Genomic DNA, 19,782 nt, shown 5'->3' with positions numbered 1-19,782 from the left:
AAATCGAATAGAAAAACCTGGCTCGTGTGACAAGTCATCGTAATTTTCGCCCAACCAGTTGGCCCGGCATTTTCGTTGTTCGAATTTGAATTTCCCTTGCCATTCACCTTAAGACTCAATGGCATTGACGTGCCGCCTTCACACAATTCAAAAAGTTGCTAGAAGTTGTTGTTGATGTTGATGTGGATGTTGATGTTGCTATTGTGACTGGCAGTGCCAACAAAGAGAAAGGAGTCGCCGTGGCTGTCGTATGTCAACTTACCTAAAACGAGAAGAGGAGAAATATTAAATTGATTTATACACTAGGCATGTGCACGTTAACAACAACTGAATATGAACTATTTCTTATTTATGGACGGTTCAAAGGCTCATTAATTATGTCATCTGCGGTTGGACTGGGGGTTGAGTTGGAGCTTTCATGTGGTTTGGGGTTAGGCGCAGTCGAGGATTTACATTTACCCCGCCTCCTCCTGGGAAGAGGAAGTGAAATGAGTTTCCATCCCAGAAACAAACTTTCCGTTCAACAAAAGGGCGAAACACAGAAAACAGTCGAGTGAAACAAAGCCATATCAATTACCCTGGCAACCAACCGTACAGGAGTATAAAGTAATTTGGCCCGAATCGCTAGGAGAGGTAGAGGGATCCTGGCCAAGAACAAAGGCCGACAAACCGCAGAAAAGGAAGCCGAATAGGGACTGATAGTGGATAAGGGAGTGGGCTAAAGCCCACAGCTGGAGCTGCGGAAATGTACTGCATTGTTGGCAATTTCAATACTCATCATTATTATGGCGGCTGGAAGCCCTGGAGTGCATGTGTTCCATCTACGTGCCGGCGAAATGCAATCAACATATTGTAATTCAGAAATGCATATTGAGAACGTGCAAAAGATACTCGCAGTTGCCACAATGCTGCTGTTGCACTTAACGGGCCGGCGGAGGAAAACAAAACGAAGCCATGCCGAAACCAGGGGACATTGTTACTGCCGCTTCAAGTGCATCCACGAGGAGCAGAAAATCTGGCAGCGTTTGCATTTTGATTTCCCATTTCGCATTCTCCCAAGCAACGCATTCATTATTTACCAGCCAGCAACAGGCAGCAAACAGCAAACAGCAACTCAATTCCGCAGACTCATGCTGCAGTTGTCAACGGCTGCGACGAAGACACTTTGCCCCCACAATTCCCCACTTCTTTCAGCGGCATGTTGCATACCTCTTGGTGTTGACAGTGAGACAACAGCAGCAATAGCAACACCAACAACAACAACAGCAGCAACTTGAGACCCAGACGCCAACTGTGGCGCTCGTTGAGTGAAGTTGGACAGACGGACGGATGGACGGCAAGACGGACGGATAGTCAGACAAATAAACCCGTACAGTCAGTCTGATATCAATGCAAAAATGATGATGGATAGCGTGGAGTTAGTGCTGTGAGCAACATCAAGCAATCTTCTTTGCGAATCAAAAATATTTTACTTCTTGGCATTACAAAAAATTAACTTAATAGTCTTGTAAAATATCTAAGACATATTATAAACATTTTTTATGCCTTATAAATATTTACAATTTTATGGTTCTGTTTTCTTGTCTTCATGCTAAGTTAAGCTGTAAAACTCTATACACTTTCTTAGTTTAAAGCCTCATTTAGTTTTTTATAAGGATGAGAAAACGGGCCTAATGCAATTAGTGTTCATCATTTATAATTTTAGAGGCATCAAGTCATTAGCTTAGCTTATCTTTCAAATGTGGAACAAATTTACCAGCAAAGCATGTTAGTCATAAAATTACCCACTGATCTGCATTTTAAGTTCAGTTGAAAACTAATTACCCAAATTATATAATTTTTGAGAAATCTTAAGTAATGGTTTTAGCTAAGAGAAACATTTATACAAACATTGTTGAGATATTATTAAATTGATAGGTTTATGAAAACACAGTTTCATTGGTCGACCTTTTGTGACAATAAGAAAAAAGCAATTACATTATCTTATTGGCAATTGCTCTAAAAGTGTAGTAAATGAATAACAGTAAATCACCTTCTTTCATATATTTCATCTCCCATGTAATCATTGAACTTATACACCCGCTGTCTTGCTTAAATCCACGGTACTCAACGTACTAAAACAAATTTATTTGCGTTCGGTTAGTTGCTGCTCGACATGCAAATGCCGTTCGCTGCATTTGATGACGCCCATAATAATCAAATTTTTATTGAATGAATTGCAAGCTGTTAAAACGCGAAAATTATTTGTCAAGCGCCGAGGCCAAATCCATTGAGATTTCCATCGCCCGTACACGGGACTTGTTGGGGCAGTTGCAGTTGGACCCGCCCAGTCCAGATCGTGCGGGTTGGCATCGCATGTGTGGCCATAAAAGTGCGTTGCAAATAACTGCACTTTTATTGAATAGTGCCGTGGCGACAAGTGCCGCTGCTGCCTTGGACCGTTAGAGCGGTCTGCTGGTGCAATCGAATCCGAAGCTACAAATCACTGGCGAAAATGTTTCTGAGTGCTATTCATAGTTGGTACACAGTTCCGTTTTTAAAGATCTTACAAAAAAAAATCGAATGAAATTAGTTGGAAAATAATTTTCAAGGACCATAGTTTTGTATACATTGCATTATCGATTTATCAATATAAGTATCAAAACTAATCGGACCGATTCCTGCCTTCATATTACTAAATATAATATGTTATATTAATGTGTGAAATACCAATGCAATATTAACGAATGATCGCTCAATACAAATATCGATATAGAAAGCTTTGTGATTCATAATACGAATCAAATAAATTGAGTGCATAAATAATATTCCTATATTAAATCAAGTATAACAATATATTAAAAATTTATATTTTTTCAAAATATAAATATTTGTAAAATCCCGATAATTTCGATATAATATTAAACTCGATATTTATTTAGTTAGCTTTTTCTGCACTGAACTATACAGATGTACATTTAATTATAAATTTCATCTTCTTGGTCTGCCATTTTTTCTCAGTGCAGTCCTAAACTCGAGTTTAGTCTTGAAAAGAGTTGATTCGAGTTAATTGCTGTGCAATTTGTGAGCAACAAAATGGAATGCGCTGTCAAATCAAAGCCGAAGCACTTAATTAAAACTTATTGAAGGCAATCGCCAAATGTAGTGTTGGCGATTGCACTCCTAATTGCATAAGCATGTTGCTGCTGTCGCAGTGTTGCTGATGTTGCTGATGTTGCACCGGCAGTGTTGCAGTGTTGCATGCTTGGACTCGCTTGTTTACCTGACTTCGGCGGACTTGATGATGGCCTTGGGGGGCGCGTCCCAATAGTTGGGGGCGGGTGGCACCCACTGGCGCAGCACTTGATAGTTGCCCTCCAGCAGCGCCATGCCCTCGATGACCTCCTCGTCCGATTCGCCGTCATTATTGGGTTCATCGTTGGTGTTGGTGTTGCTGCTGCCATTGTTGTTGCTGATTCGACTATCGCAATCGGCATGCAAATTATCAAACGAATTGTTCATTGTTTCGGCCGGAAAAGCAGGAAAAACAAAAACACTAGACTAAGATTTTGGCGCCGCTTTCACTGCCACTTTTTTTTCGATGAGAGCCTTGGATTTTGTGGGTAAACAAAGATGCGCATTGCCATTTGCGCTGACGCACAGACACAAACACTGGCAAACACTCACGAGCACCAACACAAAGAACTATTTCAACCCCCCTCCCTCTCACCGTGAGGAAGAAGCAAGAGCAAACAATAACAAAGACGGCCGGCAGCAAAGATTGAGTTAAATTTAAGTTCGCTGGCACAGATTCCGAGTATTCGCGATAATTTCTCTTCTTCGATTCGATTCCAGTTAAAAATATGTATATTTATAGGGCTCGTTTCTATATAATCGCGGGGTCTTATCAATAGCCGGAATAATCGGAAAATACGCGGAATCGTCGGACGGAGCGCGTGGCCTCCGCTCGCGTTGCACTCCCGGTTGGTTCTTCCTTCTAATCGGCGAGAATGTTCGTTGCGTTTGTTTTGGCACGACGGGATTGACAAGCACGGCGAAAAACCCAAACACATCGCACAAAGGCTCACCAACACTGGGGCACTTTCGCACACACACACACCTCTGAGACTCGCACACACACACACACACACAAGGACACAACACACACACCGTGCACCGGAGGGTTAATATCTGGCACTCGCTTTTGCATCCCTTGTCGATGGCAGAGAACTCCGTGAACCCCGTGTTCGCCTCACGTCCTTGAGTCCTGCGATTCCGATTCCGATTCCTCTGATTCTGCTTCAGTTTCAGTTTCAGTTTTGGCTGTTTCGCCTTACGATTGCCGGCTTTTTTCCTTCCTCTTTTTAGTGTGTGTGGCAAATAAGGGTTTGTAATGTAATGTTTTTATGTCTGATTTCGTTTTCGTAAATTGTGGTGGTGTTCGTGGGGTGGTGCACTGGGGGGGTGGTGCCAGGCGGTGGGCGAACGTTCAATGCACGCATATTGTTGAAATTATGTAGCCAAAGAGGTGTACCGAAGGGGGGTTGAGGTGGTGTGAGGGCAGGGGAGAGGGGGCCAGAGAGAGGTCTTGAAGTTCAAAAAACGTTTTCGAACTGTGGTGCAAGAAAATTAATAAATAATTAACTGATAAAAGATTTCTTAATGTCATGTTCAGGGTTTAACTTGTAATCTGTCAAAGAACATGAATTAAGATTGTTTTGATGGTAGACAAACAGCAAAATTAACTACATATAGCTCAGACTTTTCCGTTAGAAAAAAAAATCATGTTATAGTATAGTTATAGTATATTGAGAAAGTAAATATTTAAGAAACAGCAATTGAACTCAATTTCAAAACTTAACATTACCTAAAGAAAATGGTACTAAAATAATGACCTATTTTAATTCATCTCGCCGCACAGCGTTATATGAACTCTAAGCTCTTGCACCATAGGGTGTTCGATCTCCAATATTGGAGAAAACGGATCTTCAGCCGGAAAGTATGCAACTAATCGCATGAACTTGATCAGTTAGTTTCCAGGGGTCAATAACCCAATCTTGAACACATACAATTTCAGTTAAATTACTGCATTTTCTAATTTTCTGCTGCAACTCAAACAAATAATCCTTGAGCCACTGTGCTCGGTTGGAACTTACAGCCATTAAAGTCTGGCAGCCACGATCCCCGTGACCTCTCACACACACACTCTCGCAGAGTCCTTGTGACGCTCACACACACATTCGCACGGCAGGAAGGAAACTCGAACCGAAGCGAAAAAACCCCAAAAACATCGGGCACAGCGAACAAAGGACGGAAGGAAGCGAACGCTCGAACGTATGCTCATATTTTGCTACAAATACTTTTCGCCGAGAGAAACTGAGACTCTCTCTCCAGTTGGAAATTCTCAGTCTCGCGCTCTCTCTCTCTCTCCAGGACTTCTACCTACTCTCGTGATTGCCAGGTTTTTTAATTCACTCACTCAATTTGAATGTCGTTTGGCTGCCGGCTGTTGTTGTTGTGGAGAATTCACCCCTAAGCGTCTTCACGGTAATTTGAACACGTGCCGAGCAGCTGAGCGAGTTGGGTGGTGGTTGGGTTGGGTTTGGATTGGATTGGGTGGTATCTGGTCATCCAAAAGCCACCCCTGCTTTCAGCGCCAGCCAGACACTCCGGCGATCGTTAAATTTTATGATTTCATATGCCTCTTACGCTCCGAACAGGAAAGGCACATCTCGTCCAGTTGGAAAAGAGCTTTCTCCAGCAATTAACCATCCGAAAGACGAAAGAGTTGGCCGGAGGCAACTGTACCGGCCTTATCCCCACACACAAAATGCAGGCCAAAACAATCAACTTGGCAACACTTACGAGGCCCCTGGGAATAGGATGCACAAACACGCACTGAGAGAAAAGTCAAAGCTTATTAATAATAGAACATTGCCTTCTGTCAAACTGAAAGGTATATTCCAATTATCCAGTAAAACGTTAAGTCGGTTATTTTCAGCAAAGCAGAGATGTCATACTGTATTTCATAAATTACGACCAATAAGAATTTGAGAATAGAAAAAAGTATAATTTAAAACAAATATAATGATAATTTCTAACATATACTTAATAGGTTATGAACTTATCTTAGAGAAGACAATACAGGATTCATTAAATAAAATAAAATTAAGAGGTTTTGTTAAATAAAATTTACCACTAGATAATTTTGTTAGACACTTCAACACATTTGATATACATATACCAAATTCATATTTCAATTCTTTAGCTTTAAAAACTGATTTAAAGGCGAAACATTCCTTTCAAAACCTTTCGTTTCTAACGACAACATATCAAATTCCAACTTTTTTTTTCATGTGCCATCAGAGGAAAAGTGAAAGCTCCACTGGGTTCCGCTCCGGTATTTAATGTGCAAATACCTCACACTCCGCGGGACTTAACACCCACTGACCCACCATGCTGCCGTCGCAAACAACAACAAATTGCGTCGTTTGCCAAATCAACCCTGCAGACAGGACAACAAACATGCATATCCACCAGCAGAGTGGGTGGACGTAGATCGTGGGTGGTGGTGGAGTAATAACAACCGACACTTCAACAGCCGCACGCAATTTCCGTTTTGGATACAGGGCTTTAGATTAAAGTGAGCCCTTCTTCAGAATTTTAATTAAAATGCATCTGCTTGGGTCTCGAAATGCGAGTTCTGGCTGTCATTAGCAACATGTTGCTGGGAGCAGCCGCAGCAGCAGCAAACCGAACAACATCACAGCCAATGACATTTGTGTAATTTAATTTTATTCATTGCATAACTCACATAGTTAGCAACTCGAAAGGCTCAGTCAAGAGAAAAGGGCTGACACATCCCCAGGAGACAGGACCACACGTGGAGAAATGTATCCCCAAATTGGCCTTCAATTCAAACCGTAATCATATTCGGGGGTGACACAGAAAAGCCTTTGTTTGAAATTTGATTTTAATTTGTAGGAAAATCATATGTATATTCAATCAAAATTAAACTTCAGAGATCTCTTTGTCTTTAAGACTTTATCACATTTTCACTTTGTTGAATATTAAAGAATTTTAAAATTTCTATTTTAAACTAAACATGCTGTTTACAAACTGTTGGTTCAAAAATTTTTGTCTCCTTATATGACTTTTGATTTGCACTTCAATCATTTTAAATTTGTATCTATGAAAAGCTGTGGAATATAATCTTAATAAATGTGAAACTGATTTCTTTAACTTGTTGAGAGTTAAAATTGTAGTATACAGTATTAAGTATAAAACAGCTTTTTATACTCCTTGTTCTGAGGAAATATTAATTTCTGTTTTAAACTAATTCCCAAAATCAACTTAAATTAATTTTTTCTCAGTATGCCCACACACGCTCCACTTCAGTTATGAGAGTTGGCATAAAAATAATTATATAAACTTTATGCCCTTGCCGTCTGGCAGTTCTTCGATGGGTCTTTCCACCCTCGATAATGTCGCAATACGCCCACGGAAACCCCTTGCTGCACCACCGCCCCTTTCCCCACCCCCTGACCCATGACCCCCACCCACACTTCAGACAGACCGCACAGTTTGGAAAACAGCAAAACCGAGAGCGGTGTAAACATTCTGCCCGCCGGCGTTCTCCCGAGCTAGACACACACACCCACCGGTCTCTGGGTCGGCTTTAACATGATTTGTTGGATTTGGCGAAAAAGATTTCCTAATTCCATTTGCTAGACAGGTCTACGGTCTATGACTATTTTTGGGGGTGGCTGCACAACTTTGAAAGGGCTTTTGTGCCAATGCAAACTTTAATTTTGGATCGGTGCACTAGAAATCGATCGGATGTGCTGGGAAATTAAATAAAGCAATTTGCCGTGTTTCAAAACACATCGAAGGCTGTTTATATTAAATATAAGTGCTTTTCATTTATTAAGGAAAATTATAATGATCTTTAAATTACATGGGAATAAAGTACTATGTAAAAGTATTTTGTTTTCAACATAGTAAATATTTAAACAGAAATATATAAGGAACTAAGCATAAGGATTTCAAAAATTAGGAAAATAAAAATATGGGGAATTTAAAAATAAATTTATCCAAAACCGATAAATCCGAAATAATTAAATATTTGAGGGAATAATAAAAACTTGTAAAAACTGGCATAAATTATATAAGTTCTTGATCATGGTATTCAAAACACCTTCATTAGCAATTATTAAAAAGTTGTTTTTTTACCCCTTCAAGTTCAATTACCAAAATGACATTATCTAACGAGTTGCTGTTTCCCATCATTATCAGAAGGTACCAAATCGAGGTAGGCCCGAAATCAGGGCCTAGGAGCGAGCTCAATTACACTTTTGGCCTGTACTTGTAGTTGTTTTATGGTTCCCGGTCTAGTTGAGTATTTCATTAGCGGGCTGTCTGATATTTCTTAACACTTCATTACGGGAGCGCTATTAGTTGTCGCTGTGACTTTGATATGGCCATTGTTGTGTCTTCCTCGCATTAGGCCTGTCTGAGGTTGTGGGAACCCCGAGTTGATGGGCCCACACAGAAGCGGTCATAAAAGCAGGAGAGAGCGTCGAGCACCTGGCAGTAACTACTCCACTTTTTTTGGTCACCCAAATGTGGCATTAGACGTAGTTTAAGCCGATCTTTGGGTCGTTACTCCCGTTGCCAAAATAACAAAAAAAAAGAAAAACAGTGGAAAATGTGGATGAGCATATGCAAATGTGGAACATATTGTTTGGCAACTTCCTAGACTCAGTCAATGTTGTTGTTTATTTAAAGACTTTCCACGCCTCGTTGGACGGAGCCACATGTTGACGAAATCCGTGGCCAGGGAACCACATCAAAGTAGCTGGAATCGCAGATGAAACGCGAGCATTTCGAAATGGGAAGCTATGTAAGAATTCCAGTTAAATGTTCTCTTCTCGAGGCGGTGTACTATAAATATATGCTTGTGCGAGTATCCATATACTTGGATTCAGTCATCGCTGGCGGCCAAGACCAAAACTCAAATAGACTACAAACACATTTGATGCCTATTTGTATTTGTGTTTGTGTTCGTGTTTGTTTATTATTAAAATCAGCTTATTTGTACTCATTTCAACTGCGAAGCAGTGCCCACAGGCCATTTGGAATGGGTTTGGTTCCGGTTAAGGGGTAAGGAGTTCGAGTTCCGGATTGGGGTTCATAAATATGCAAGTCATTAATAGAAATATGATGTGCCCGAGGCACTCGTCCGTCCTGTCCCTTCTCATCAAAGTCACCAGGCAACAGCAACATCAACCCTCTGAGATTCTAGGAGTGGGTGATTTCGGTGACGGAATGACAGGCTAAGCGATCCACTGGGACCGCTGGAGTTAACTGGGGAAAACTGCCTGCACTTGCCGACATACATACATAAATTGAGTCAAAATTATGCTTCATTTGATTTAACACAATCGGTTTGACTTTGCCGTTGTTGTTCCGTAGTCATGTTAAGGCATTTGATGTTGCCAAAACTGGATATTTGGGGGCTGGGTTTCGGCCCTTTCAGCGACAATTGGATTAGGCCCAGGATGGCATTGATTTGGTCTGTTTGGGGTGACATGTAATCGAGCACACTTCAGGCATTGACATTCCGGAATGCCCCCGAGGCAGACGATGAAGTTTGGAACTCAAGGTTTGGACTTGGGAATGTGGGATCCATAATATGCATTTGCTATTGCAAGAGGAAGTCAACTTCATTTCAGGATTATTTTGCCAAAATTCCATAGTCTGTATAGATTGTCTTAAAGGGTTGTACAAGGTTCTAGCAAAAAGGCAATACGAAAATATATGTTAAGCTTTTACTATACTTAATACTTCTCTCTAACACAGATTAAATGTATTATCGATAGATAAAAAAGTCTTAAAATTTTATACAAATAAAAATTATTTTCTTGACAAAACAAAATTATTCCAATTTAATGAGTTACATAAGTTAACATTGCAAATATTTTAAAGTGAGAGTGTGTGTTCCTAGTAGATCAATATAATTGCGGAAAAGGTTTGGCACTTTAGAAATGTTTTTTGTTTTACAACACGAAAAAACTCTAAGCATTGAATTGATTGCGATTTGAATCTTATCTAGTTGATCTTGTTATAGATTCGAGAGGGAGAAACCAGAAAATCAAGTTTAATAAATAAATTATCCAACTACGTCGGCAGTGCTCTACATGAAAGTACTTTCCATATTCTACATGATTTCAACGCCATTATTCCGCAACCCCTTGGAAATCTATATGTATCTATCGCCTGATCAGCCCGCGGCCAAATGCAATAATAAACACATTGTCTTTTTTTCGGGGGCAAGAGGCTTGGGCTTTGGCTTTCCTTTGAGTTTTCCAGCCCACCCCCTTCCACAAATCGGGTAAACGCTAATATTTCCGCTATTGGCAGCGATTTCTTTCACTTAACCGCGGGCCACTGCAACTTGCACATGTTTTATTTTCCACCGCCGCACTTTGCTTTCAGCATGCTTTTGTTCGTTTTTCCTTCATTTTCCTCTCGGCCTATCTCTGTTTTCTGTTTTTTATTGACAGGCTGCTGCTAGCCAGCGGCAGCAATTGCAACATCCGCACATGTGGCCAGCCACCAGATCTACTTCTGCCTCCGATTTTCCTGTTTTCTTTGCAACCCAGCAGCAGCATTGTTATTGTTTATTGATGCACTACTTTGCGCTATTTTCGTGTGGCAACTGAAAATGCAACTCCAGCAGATGTCGATGGCATGCTAGTGGGCGTTCGAGCTGGAGAAGCTGGAGAACAGCGTCCAGAAACCAGAATCCTGAAGAACAGTTGCTGTTTTTGTGGCCAGCTCTTAAGATACTCGTAAATAAATTGTTCCCAACTCGACAGCAGATGCAGATTTAACGAGCTGCCTTCAAATAGGAAAAAGAAAGAAAGAAAGGCGACTTTCAATTAGCTACCTTACGTTTTGACATTGCTCAAATTACGAAGCCGATTATGAGAGTAGCCAACTGCAATTGTTAACGGAGCCCAAGTTTTATTGAATTGTCAGGTTAGAGTACTACCAATGTGGTTGCCAACTGCAACGTTGCTGTTGCCTTTCCTGCCAATTACTGCTGCGGCTGCTGCTGTTGTTGTTTGGCAATTTTCAGATACTTTTTCTTCAATTACGTATACGACCTGGTTGCTTAGATCCAACCCCCCGTCTCTCTATGCCCACGAACTTTGGCCGTTTCTTTCATTTTATGTCGCATGTAATTAGTCACGATGTTGGCAGCAGACATACTGCAGGCCAGGCTGATGCTGCTGTCTGACTTTGGGTGCCATTCCCTGCACTCGATTCTTGAGCCCGGCGACTAGCAACTAGCAACTTGCAACTTGCGACTTGCGAATTGCGACTTGCGACTCTTGACTCTCGACTCTCAAACTGTCGACTGTCGAAGCCGCCTGCCTTTGTTGTTTGCCGTTGCTGCTGCAAGTTGGCCAGGTAGGACAGCATCGGCTGGCCAAAGCAAACTGCGGCCCAATCGCGGAAGTGTGAATTGCCATCGTCTCCAGGCGAACCGACCCGGCTGCAATTTATGTTGTCCTCAGAGCAAACTGCAGCGTAATTAGGCCAATTAGCTGATAAAGCTGCTCATAAATTACACAAAAACTCCTGCAATTTGCTGCTGTCATCCTGGACTTTCCATCACCACTTTCCAGCCTCACTTAACACATTAGAGGAGCAGCGGACCAGAGGAACTTCTATAATTTACGGACACATGCAGTGCTGGAATAATCGAGTATTAATCAAAGCACAGTTAATTTTTAAATTGGAAAAAATTGTACGCCGGCACAGAGAAGAGAAAACTGGTTTCTCAACCCCAGCCCCAAAACTTCTGCTAACTCATTACGCGCCAACATCAAATCAAATCCGAAACAGAAACAGAAACGGAAAATATTTCAGTTTCAGAGTTATGGAGTTCGTGTTTCTTTTTTGCTGTGAGCACTTGAAAACTTGTATTGCTGCGTAATGCTCCCAAGTACAAACGACAGCGTGGAGAAGGTTTTTTAAAAACAGTTTCTTGTTTTCATCATTTTGTTGTTTAATTTTGCTCTCTCTCTCGATGAGTTCGCCTCGCACTTGAGACCCTGCATATCGCGCACTTGAATCTGTTACGCAAATGTGCGTAATGCGCACGAATTCAGATGGATAAAACTCGGGGATATACGAGTGTGTATAATCGAGTGTTGGTAAGAGACCGGGGAACGGTAACAGAATGTAAAGAGCGTTTCGTAGGGAGGCCTTCAGTCGCCGCTTTTGAAGGCGCGTGGGCCTTGACAACAACTCAAAGTGAGGAACTCGAGCTACCTACCAGCAACAACATCGGTAACAACATCGGCAACAACCTTAACGACAGCAACAACTTCGGCGGCAATCTCAAGTGCCTTCCGAGTGGACAAAGAGAAATAAAGTTTACAAAATGTTGGCCATAAAGTTGAGTTTAGAAACCATTTACAACAAGTTCGTCGCGCTCTGCAGCAAATGAAACACACCCAATAAAAAGTTTTGCGGGAACTCACACATGCACCCACTAAAGGTGATAGATCAACGTACGGGAAACTTTGACATTTCCAATTAGCCATGTTTTCTTGGCCAAGTAAGAACTCTGAAAAACTGAGAAACTGAAAAATTGTATGATCTAACAAGATTAAACAAAATAATTGTTTTATTTTTTTCACTGCAAAACATTAATCGGGAAATGTATTATTCTATAGAATATATATATATTTAATTAGGTGCTTTATTGATAATGCTTTTTTGAGTTTTTTTGGTCGTTTCAAGTGATTACTCAAAGGATTTAAAAACAAATGTCGTCTAATAAAAGAGATTAGCTTTCTTTAGAATCTAAGTATTCTAACAAAATTTTTCCAAATTGTCTAAGCCTGTAAGAATTGTAATAATTTATAAAAAAATTTAAATTTTTAGAACATTTGGCACAAATAATCTTCAGATGGCAAAAATGCAACTTTTTTTTATTTTGAGTGTAAGTTGTGTTTTTAAAGAAAAGTAAAGTCCTAATATTAGGAGTATGTATTTATTTGTTAAGCCTTATAAGCTAGTTATAAGCCAACAATATTTTAATGAATAAAATGTTTTATTGATAAAGACATAAATAGATGTAATTTAATATTAAATTCGAAAAATAAAAATGTTAACAGAAAGATATATTGATGGCCGCAATACCATTATTAAAAATATTGCTATAGATTTATTCAATTCACTCATTGGGAATTCGCCATTATTATATCGACTTCTAACGCGAACGGTATTATCCAGTCGGTATAGGCAATAACATTCGTATAGACATCAGTATATGTTTCGGGATTACGGTGGCTCAGAATTCCATATTGTACGTAACGCTTTAAATCCCCATAGACGATTGTTATCAAGGGATTGCCAAAGAGATTAGAGGTCACGTATTCTTGCTCTTCTTGTTCTTCATCACAAGAACATCCAAAGATGTTCATCAACAATGGGAAATAATAACAAGAAAGGAAAGCTAACTTCGGGCGGAGCCGAAGTTGAAATACCCTTGCAGAATATTCTGCAAATTATATTCTCCAAAATTATTCATATGATGCATTCTTAAATTATTCATATGATGCATTCTTAATACTCATAAAAAATCCCAACTTCCTAACTTTAAAAACACCAAAGTTATGGCATTTCCAATCGTTCAGTTATGTATATGGCAACTATAGAATATAGTCGGCCGATCCTTATGAAATTTGATATGTCGGATTGATTGGGCAAGAATAAAACCCATAGAAAATCCCAACTTCCTAACTTAACAAACACTAAAGTTATGGCATTTCCGATCAATCAGTTATATGGCAGCTATAAGATATAGTCGTCCGATCCTTATAAAATTTGGTAGGTCGGATTAATTGGCCAAATATATAACCCATAGAAAATCCCAACTTCCTAACTTAACAAACACCCAAGTTATGGCATTTCCGATCAATCAGTTATATAGCAGCTATAGGATATAGTCGGCCGATCCTTATGAAGTTTGGTACGTCGGATTGATTGGCCAAATATAAAACCCATAGAAAGTCCCAACTTCCTAACTTAACAAACAGCAGAGTTATGCCATTTCCGATCAATCAGTTATATGGCAGCTATAGGATATAGTCGGCCGATCCCGGCCGTTCCGACTTATATACTGCGTGCAAAGGAAAGAAGGGTGTGTGCAAAGTTTCAATTCGATATCTTCAAAACTGAGAGACTAGTTCGCGTAGAAACAGACAGACGGACAGACAGACGGACAGACAGACGGACAGACAGACGGACAGACGGACAGACGGACAGACGGACAGACGGACATGGCTATATCAACTCAAGAGGTGATCCTGATCAAGAATATATATACTTTATAGGGTCGGAGATGTCTCCTTCACTGCGTTGCACACTTTTGACCAAAATTATAATACCCTCTGCAAGGGTATAATGATAAAAAAATACGAATATAGATACGATTTTTATACCCTTGCAGAGGGTATTATAATTTTGGTCAAAAGTGTGCAATGCAGTGAAGGAGACATCTCCGACCCTATAAAGTATATATATTCTTGATCAGGATCACCTCCTGAGTTGATATAGGCATGTCCGTCTGTCCGTCTGTCTGTCCGTCTGTCTGTTTCTACGCGAACTAGTCTCTCAGTTTTAAAGATATCGAATTGAAACTTTGCACACACCCTTCTTTCCTTTGCACGCAGTATATAAGTCGGAACGGCCGGGATCGGACGACTATATCCTATAGCTGTCATATAACTGAACGATCGGAAATGCCATAACTTTGGTGTTTGTAAAGTTAGGAAGTTGAGATTTTCTATAGGTTTTATTTTTGGCCAATCGATCTGACCTACCGAATTTCATGAGAATCGGCCGACTATATCTTATAGCTGCCATATAACTGAACGATCGGAAATGCCATAACTTTGGTGTTTGTTAAGTTAGGAAGTTGGGATTTTCTATGGGTTTTATTTTTAGCCAATCAATCCGACCTATCAAATTTCATAAGGATCGGTCGACTATATCCTATAGGTGCCATATGACTGAACGATTGGAAATGCCATAACTAAGGTGTTTTTAAAGTTAGGAAGTTGGGATTTTTGATGAGTATTAAGAATGCGTATCAACTTCGGCTCCGCCCGAAGTTAGCTTTCCTTTCTTGTCGCTATTAATATTATATATTTTAAAACATTCTAGGCGGAAATCTCCACATTCTTCTTATTCGTTTATTCAACTTAAGTTGTTTTAGTTTTTTAATTGCTTCAATTTGAGTTTATTGTTAAGTTCTCGTTAAGCACAGCCAATAAAACCATTTATATTTCCTATTCTCTCTCCACTCTGGAACTATAAACTTCTTTTTACTTCTAACGACCATGGGGTATTGCTATAAAGAATTATTTATGTGTTATTAATGATCCAAATGCATAGCACATTAGTGCAACATGAAAGTCCGACACAAATCAAACTTTTGATTGCCCAAGGGGCGGAATGCGGAACCAGCTCGATTTGAGATCTGTCCGTGAAGATTGCCCCTTCCCAGATGGGTTCAGTGCACCGACCACAAGAAGCCTCCAATTGATTGCAATTGGAGATCATGTTATGAAATCAATTTCGATTGTCAGGCTGGCCGAAGTATAAAGAGAGCGGCCATTTGATTGACGGATGCACTGAGACAAAAGCCCGGCTTCCACGGACAATTAATCCTGCGGCCAACTACTTAGTGGGGAGGAGGGAGGGGAGGGGGGTGGCGAGTACATAAATTCAATTTACGTGGAGCAGACCCCGCTGTCACACAATTTGCAATCAGGCAAAGCCAAGAGCCCCTCGACATTGGTTATGGCCACAGAGTGCGACGTGTTGGGTAATTTGGAGAATTTATGACAAGCATTATGGCAACACTGGCCCATGCTGATCGCTGTACGTATTACTGCTACCCATTGCCTGTGTGCGTGTAATTCTTAGAGCGGCCGCCCCAAAACCGCAAAACCAGTTTCAGTTATTGTACACAATTTTTCCTATTTTTTCCACTCCTTTTTCGCCTTTTTTTTTTTTGATATTTATGCAACGCGCTCCGCTTTCCGATTACTCACGCTCCACCGGCCGCTGCAAGAACCGCTCGCTGATCGTGAATTTTCCAGCTAACAGCTACCAACTTGCAACTACCATCTACCAGCTCCATAATAAGTCACTGGTAGGAGATTCCAGCAAAAAAATTAGAGATGCCAATTATACAAATGGTCAGACGTCCGAATGCGAATCCGAATCCGAATCCGAATCCAACTTCGACTCTAAGTTTGATTCCACGTCTGAATGTCCGAGACCGAGTTGGTGGTAAATTGTCAAAACGGTTAGGCGAGTGCTCTTGGCCAGTTTTCCAGTTTGACAGGCCGACAAAGGTGCGGCTCCAGAGGCGGAGAGCGATCGAGTCTCGGCCGGATTATGGCAGAAAGCGAACCGAAACAAAAGCGAAAAACCTAAGAGCCAGCTCAAATCCCTGACGCTTTTAAATTGGTTTCTTAGCCGGCTTGCCAGCTGCCTAAATGTCAAATGCAATTGTCTTGGGTGGATCCGCCAGAGAGGCTTTTGGGCGTTGCATTTGGCGGACCCCGCTTCGTCCAACTTTAATTGCGAAACGGGAATGAATAGAGCGAAATGCTAAAGTTGAAGGCGACCTGGGTGTGTCGGGTGCTGAGTATACTATACAAAGGGATTTAAGTAGGAGTTCTTTATTCATCTAAGGTCGATCTATGGGACTGGCTGGCTGTGCGTGCAGAATGCGAAATGCAAATGAGACACTGGCAAGCGGCGGAGTATAAGCTGGTATTGCGTATACGAAGCGTTGGTCGGCAGGCACCACCCCACAGCCCAATTCAATTAAGTTGTTCGGGAAATTGGCCATGGCTACGTGTTGGCTTTTTCTCTTGCCACCAGCACTGAAAAAAAGTTCGAGTTTCTATGGTTAAGATATAGGAGTATTGATTTTTTTTTGGTGTTTACCTTACGTTATAAATTTAAATTTGATGATGGTCTTTCTAAATTTAAGTTATCCATAAAAAAGTTTATGCACTTAATTACAGAGCTTAAATAGCTTTTATCAAAAATGAAGAACATATTTTATTTTTATAAGTTACTAAATCTTTCAGAATAAAATCCATTTAGGTTCCTTCTCAGTTTTTAATCAAATTATTAATTAATTATAATTTAGTCCCCTGTAGCCCAGTTTTTTTTTTGTAGTGTGATGTTCTTGGGTTTTGCAATGCAAATAAATCATCGTGTCGATGCATTTTGAGCTTGACTTTGCGATGCCATGCAGTACGTGATACCAGCGCACCTTCGTGTCTGGCGGCCCGGACAATTACATATTTGTCTTGGGTCTGGCCCAGGTTCGGTCCGATTCCCCTGCCCTCTGACTCCCTGACTCCCTGACTTACCGACTTTTTCATGGCCTGGCCCTGTTCGTGAGCAAGTGCTCCAGTTTCCCGTTCCTATGTGGTTCTGGGCCTCCTTCACGGCGTATTACCGTGCGATAATACCGCAATTCATCATTATTTTCTCGTTGGCGATGTTCGCTTTAGTTTTTCCTCTAATGAAAGGGTTCCGCTCGTTCTCCGTGCTTTTCCCCCTTTTTTTTTTTCTTTTGATGTATTGGCAAGTCAAGTAGTAAAAACATCGAATAAAACAAAATGCTGTAGTGGTTACCACTGGCTGGCTGGCATTAGCAGTTGGCAGTTAGCTTAGCGGTTCTTCCGCCTGATCTGTGTTTCTGATTCCCCATTGTATTGCCATTGCAGGCCCAAGAAGGGGCGTGGCGAGACCCCAATTAAGCGTTAACTGATTACAATTTTAACGGCGAACCAAAGCCCGCCAGCCAAGATTGCTGAGCTAAAGATTTCGGCTCATTAGCCGGGCTTAAATATATAAGGAAATTACTGCAATTGGCGGGCAATAGGCAGATTGGCAGGAATTGGCCAATGCAAATGCCAGTTCCAGTGCCAGCGGAATGCCAGCGATAAGCGGCCAGAAAATCCGCCGAAAAGGAGCCACAAATTTGCGAGCAGCAAATTTAGATCAATAAAGAACACGCAGAGTGCAGGCCCAACCCAAAGAAGGCGATCGAACAATGGCCAAAAACAACTGCCGGCTGCTGACCCCAACTCCCTGCGAAAGTGTGGGTGCCTGTATGTGTTGGCCAGCCCCGCACCCACCGTCTATGTGTGTGTGTGTGTGTTAGCCCATTATGGCGCCTAACATACGAATGGCGAGTGGAGGGGCAGGGGAACCGGCACTGCTCTCTCTGACATTCAGAATGATTGCATCACGAAGTACAAATTTAAACAGCGATTACCCCGCCCCCGAAACTTCAGCCACGGATGCTGTCCATTCTTCAGAAGTGCAGAGAAAGAAATAAATATTTTCTCGCCGTTCGAAAGCCATATACAAAAATGCAATGCTTTGGAAAAATAAAGCTTGCAGTTAGAATACCTAATTTAAAAAAAAACTGTCGTGATTTTCTTAATTTTCAAGAAACATCATAAAAAAATGTTGTAAAACAAGAATGGAAAGCTAACTTCGGGCGGAGCCGAAGTTGATATACCCTTGCAGAATATTCTGTAAATTATATTCTCCAAAATTATTTATATGATGCATTCTTAACACTCATAAAAATCCCAACTTCCTAACTTTAAAAACACCAAAGTTATGGCATTTCCAATCGTTCAGTTATATGGCAGCTATAGAATATAGTCGGCCGATCCTTATGAAATTTGGTATGTCGGATTGATTGGCCAAAAATAAAACCCATAGAAAATTCCAACTTCCTAACTTTACAAACACCAAGGTTATGGCATTTCCGATCAATCAGTTATATGGCGGCTATAGGATATAGCCGGCCGATCCTTATGAAATTTGGTAGGTCGGATTAAGTGGCCAAATATAAAAGCCATAGAAAATCCCAACTTGCTATCCTTACAAACACCAAAGTTATGGCATTTCCGATCAATCAGTTATATGACAGCTATAGGATATAGTCGGCCGATCCTTATGAAATTTGGTAGGTCGGATTGATTGGCCAAATATAAAACTCATAGAAAATCCCAACTTTCTAACTTTACAAACAACAAAGTTATGGCATTTCCGATCAATCAGTTATATGGCAGCTATAGGATATAGTCGGCCGATCCCGGCCGTTCCGACTTATATACTGCGTGCAAAGGAAAGAAGGGTGTGTGCAAAGTTTCAATTCGATATCTTTAAAACTGAGAGACTAGTTCGCGTAGAAACAGACAGACGGACAGACAGACGGACAGACAGACGGACAGACAGACGGACAGACAGACGGACAGACAGACGGACAGACGGACAGACGGACAGACGGACAGACGGACATGGCTATATCAACTCAGGAGGTGATCCTGATCAAGAATATATATACTTTATAGGGTCGGAGATGTCTCCTTCACTGCGTTGCACACTTTTGACCAAAATTATAATACCCTCTGCAAGGGTATAAAAATTTTAACGATATTTTAATCATGAAAAACTATAGTTCTTCGACTAAAATGTAATATTTTTTTTAAAACTTGTCAATATCAAATGTAAGCTAGCTAAAGCTTAAGTGCCAAACATAGGATTAGGATTTTTTAATTTATTTAAACTTATTAAACTTACGTTGTACTACCTTTTGTAAATAATTACAACTATACCGTTTTTGTATAGTTTTTTTTTAAATAGAAAATAATTAATCCAAAAATT

General features: G+C 40.7%; 1 protein-coding gene across 2 annotated transcripts in view; it reads right to left on the bottom strand.

The window, feature by feature from the left end:
* Nucleotides 1-19,782, bottom strand: part of LOC108050928 (protein prickle) — a 70,578-nt gene that overhangs the window by 38,897 nt on the left and 11,899 nt on the right. The window contains exon 1 of one of the 2 annotated variants that reach the window (XM_017132843.2): nt 3,263-4,029. The exons of the other annotated variant lie outside the window; for it this stretch is intronic. Coding sequence (XP_016988332.2) covers nt 3,263-3,501 — 239 coding nt within the window. The 5' untranslated portion in view covers nt 3,502-4,029. Of the gene's footprint in view, nt 1-3,262; nt 4,030-19,782 lie in introns of those variants that run through there. 2 annotated transcript variants of the gene reach the window in all.

This window comes from Drosophila rhopaloa, unplaced genomic scaffold, assembly GCF_018152115.1.
Source record: "Drosophila rhopaloa isolate 14029-0021.01 unplaced genomic scaffold, ASM1815211v1 contig_115, whole genome shotgun sequence".
NCBI lineage: Eukaryota > Metazoa > Arthropoda > Insecta > Diptera > Drosophilidae > Drosophila > Drosophila rhopaloa.
The sequence above is the reverse complement of the archived record's forward strand: the minus strand, read 5'-3'. Positions and strand labels throughout refer to the sequence as shown.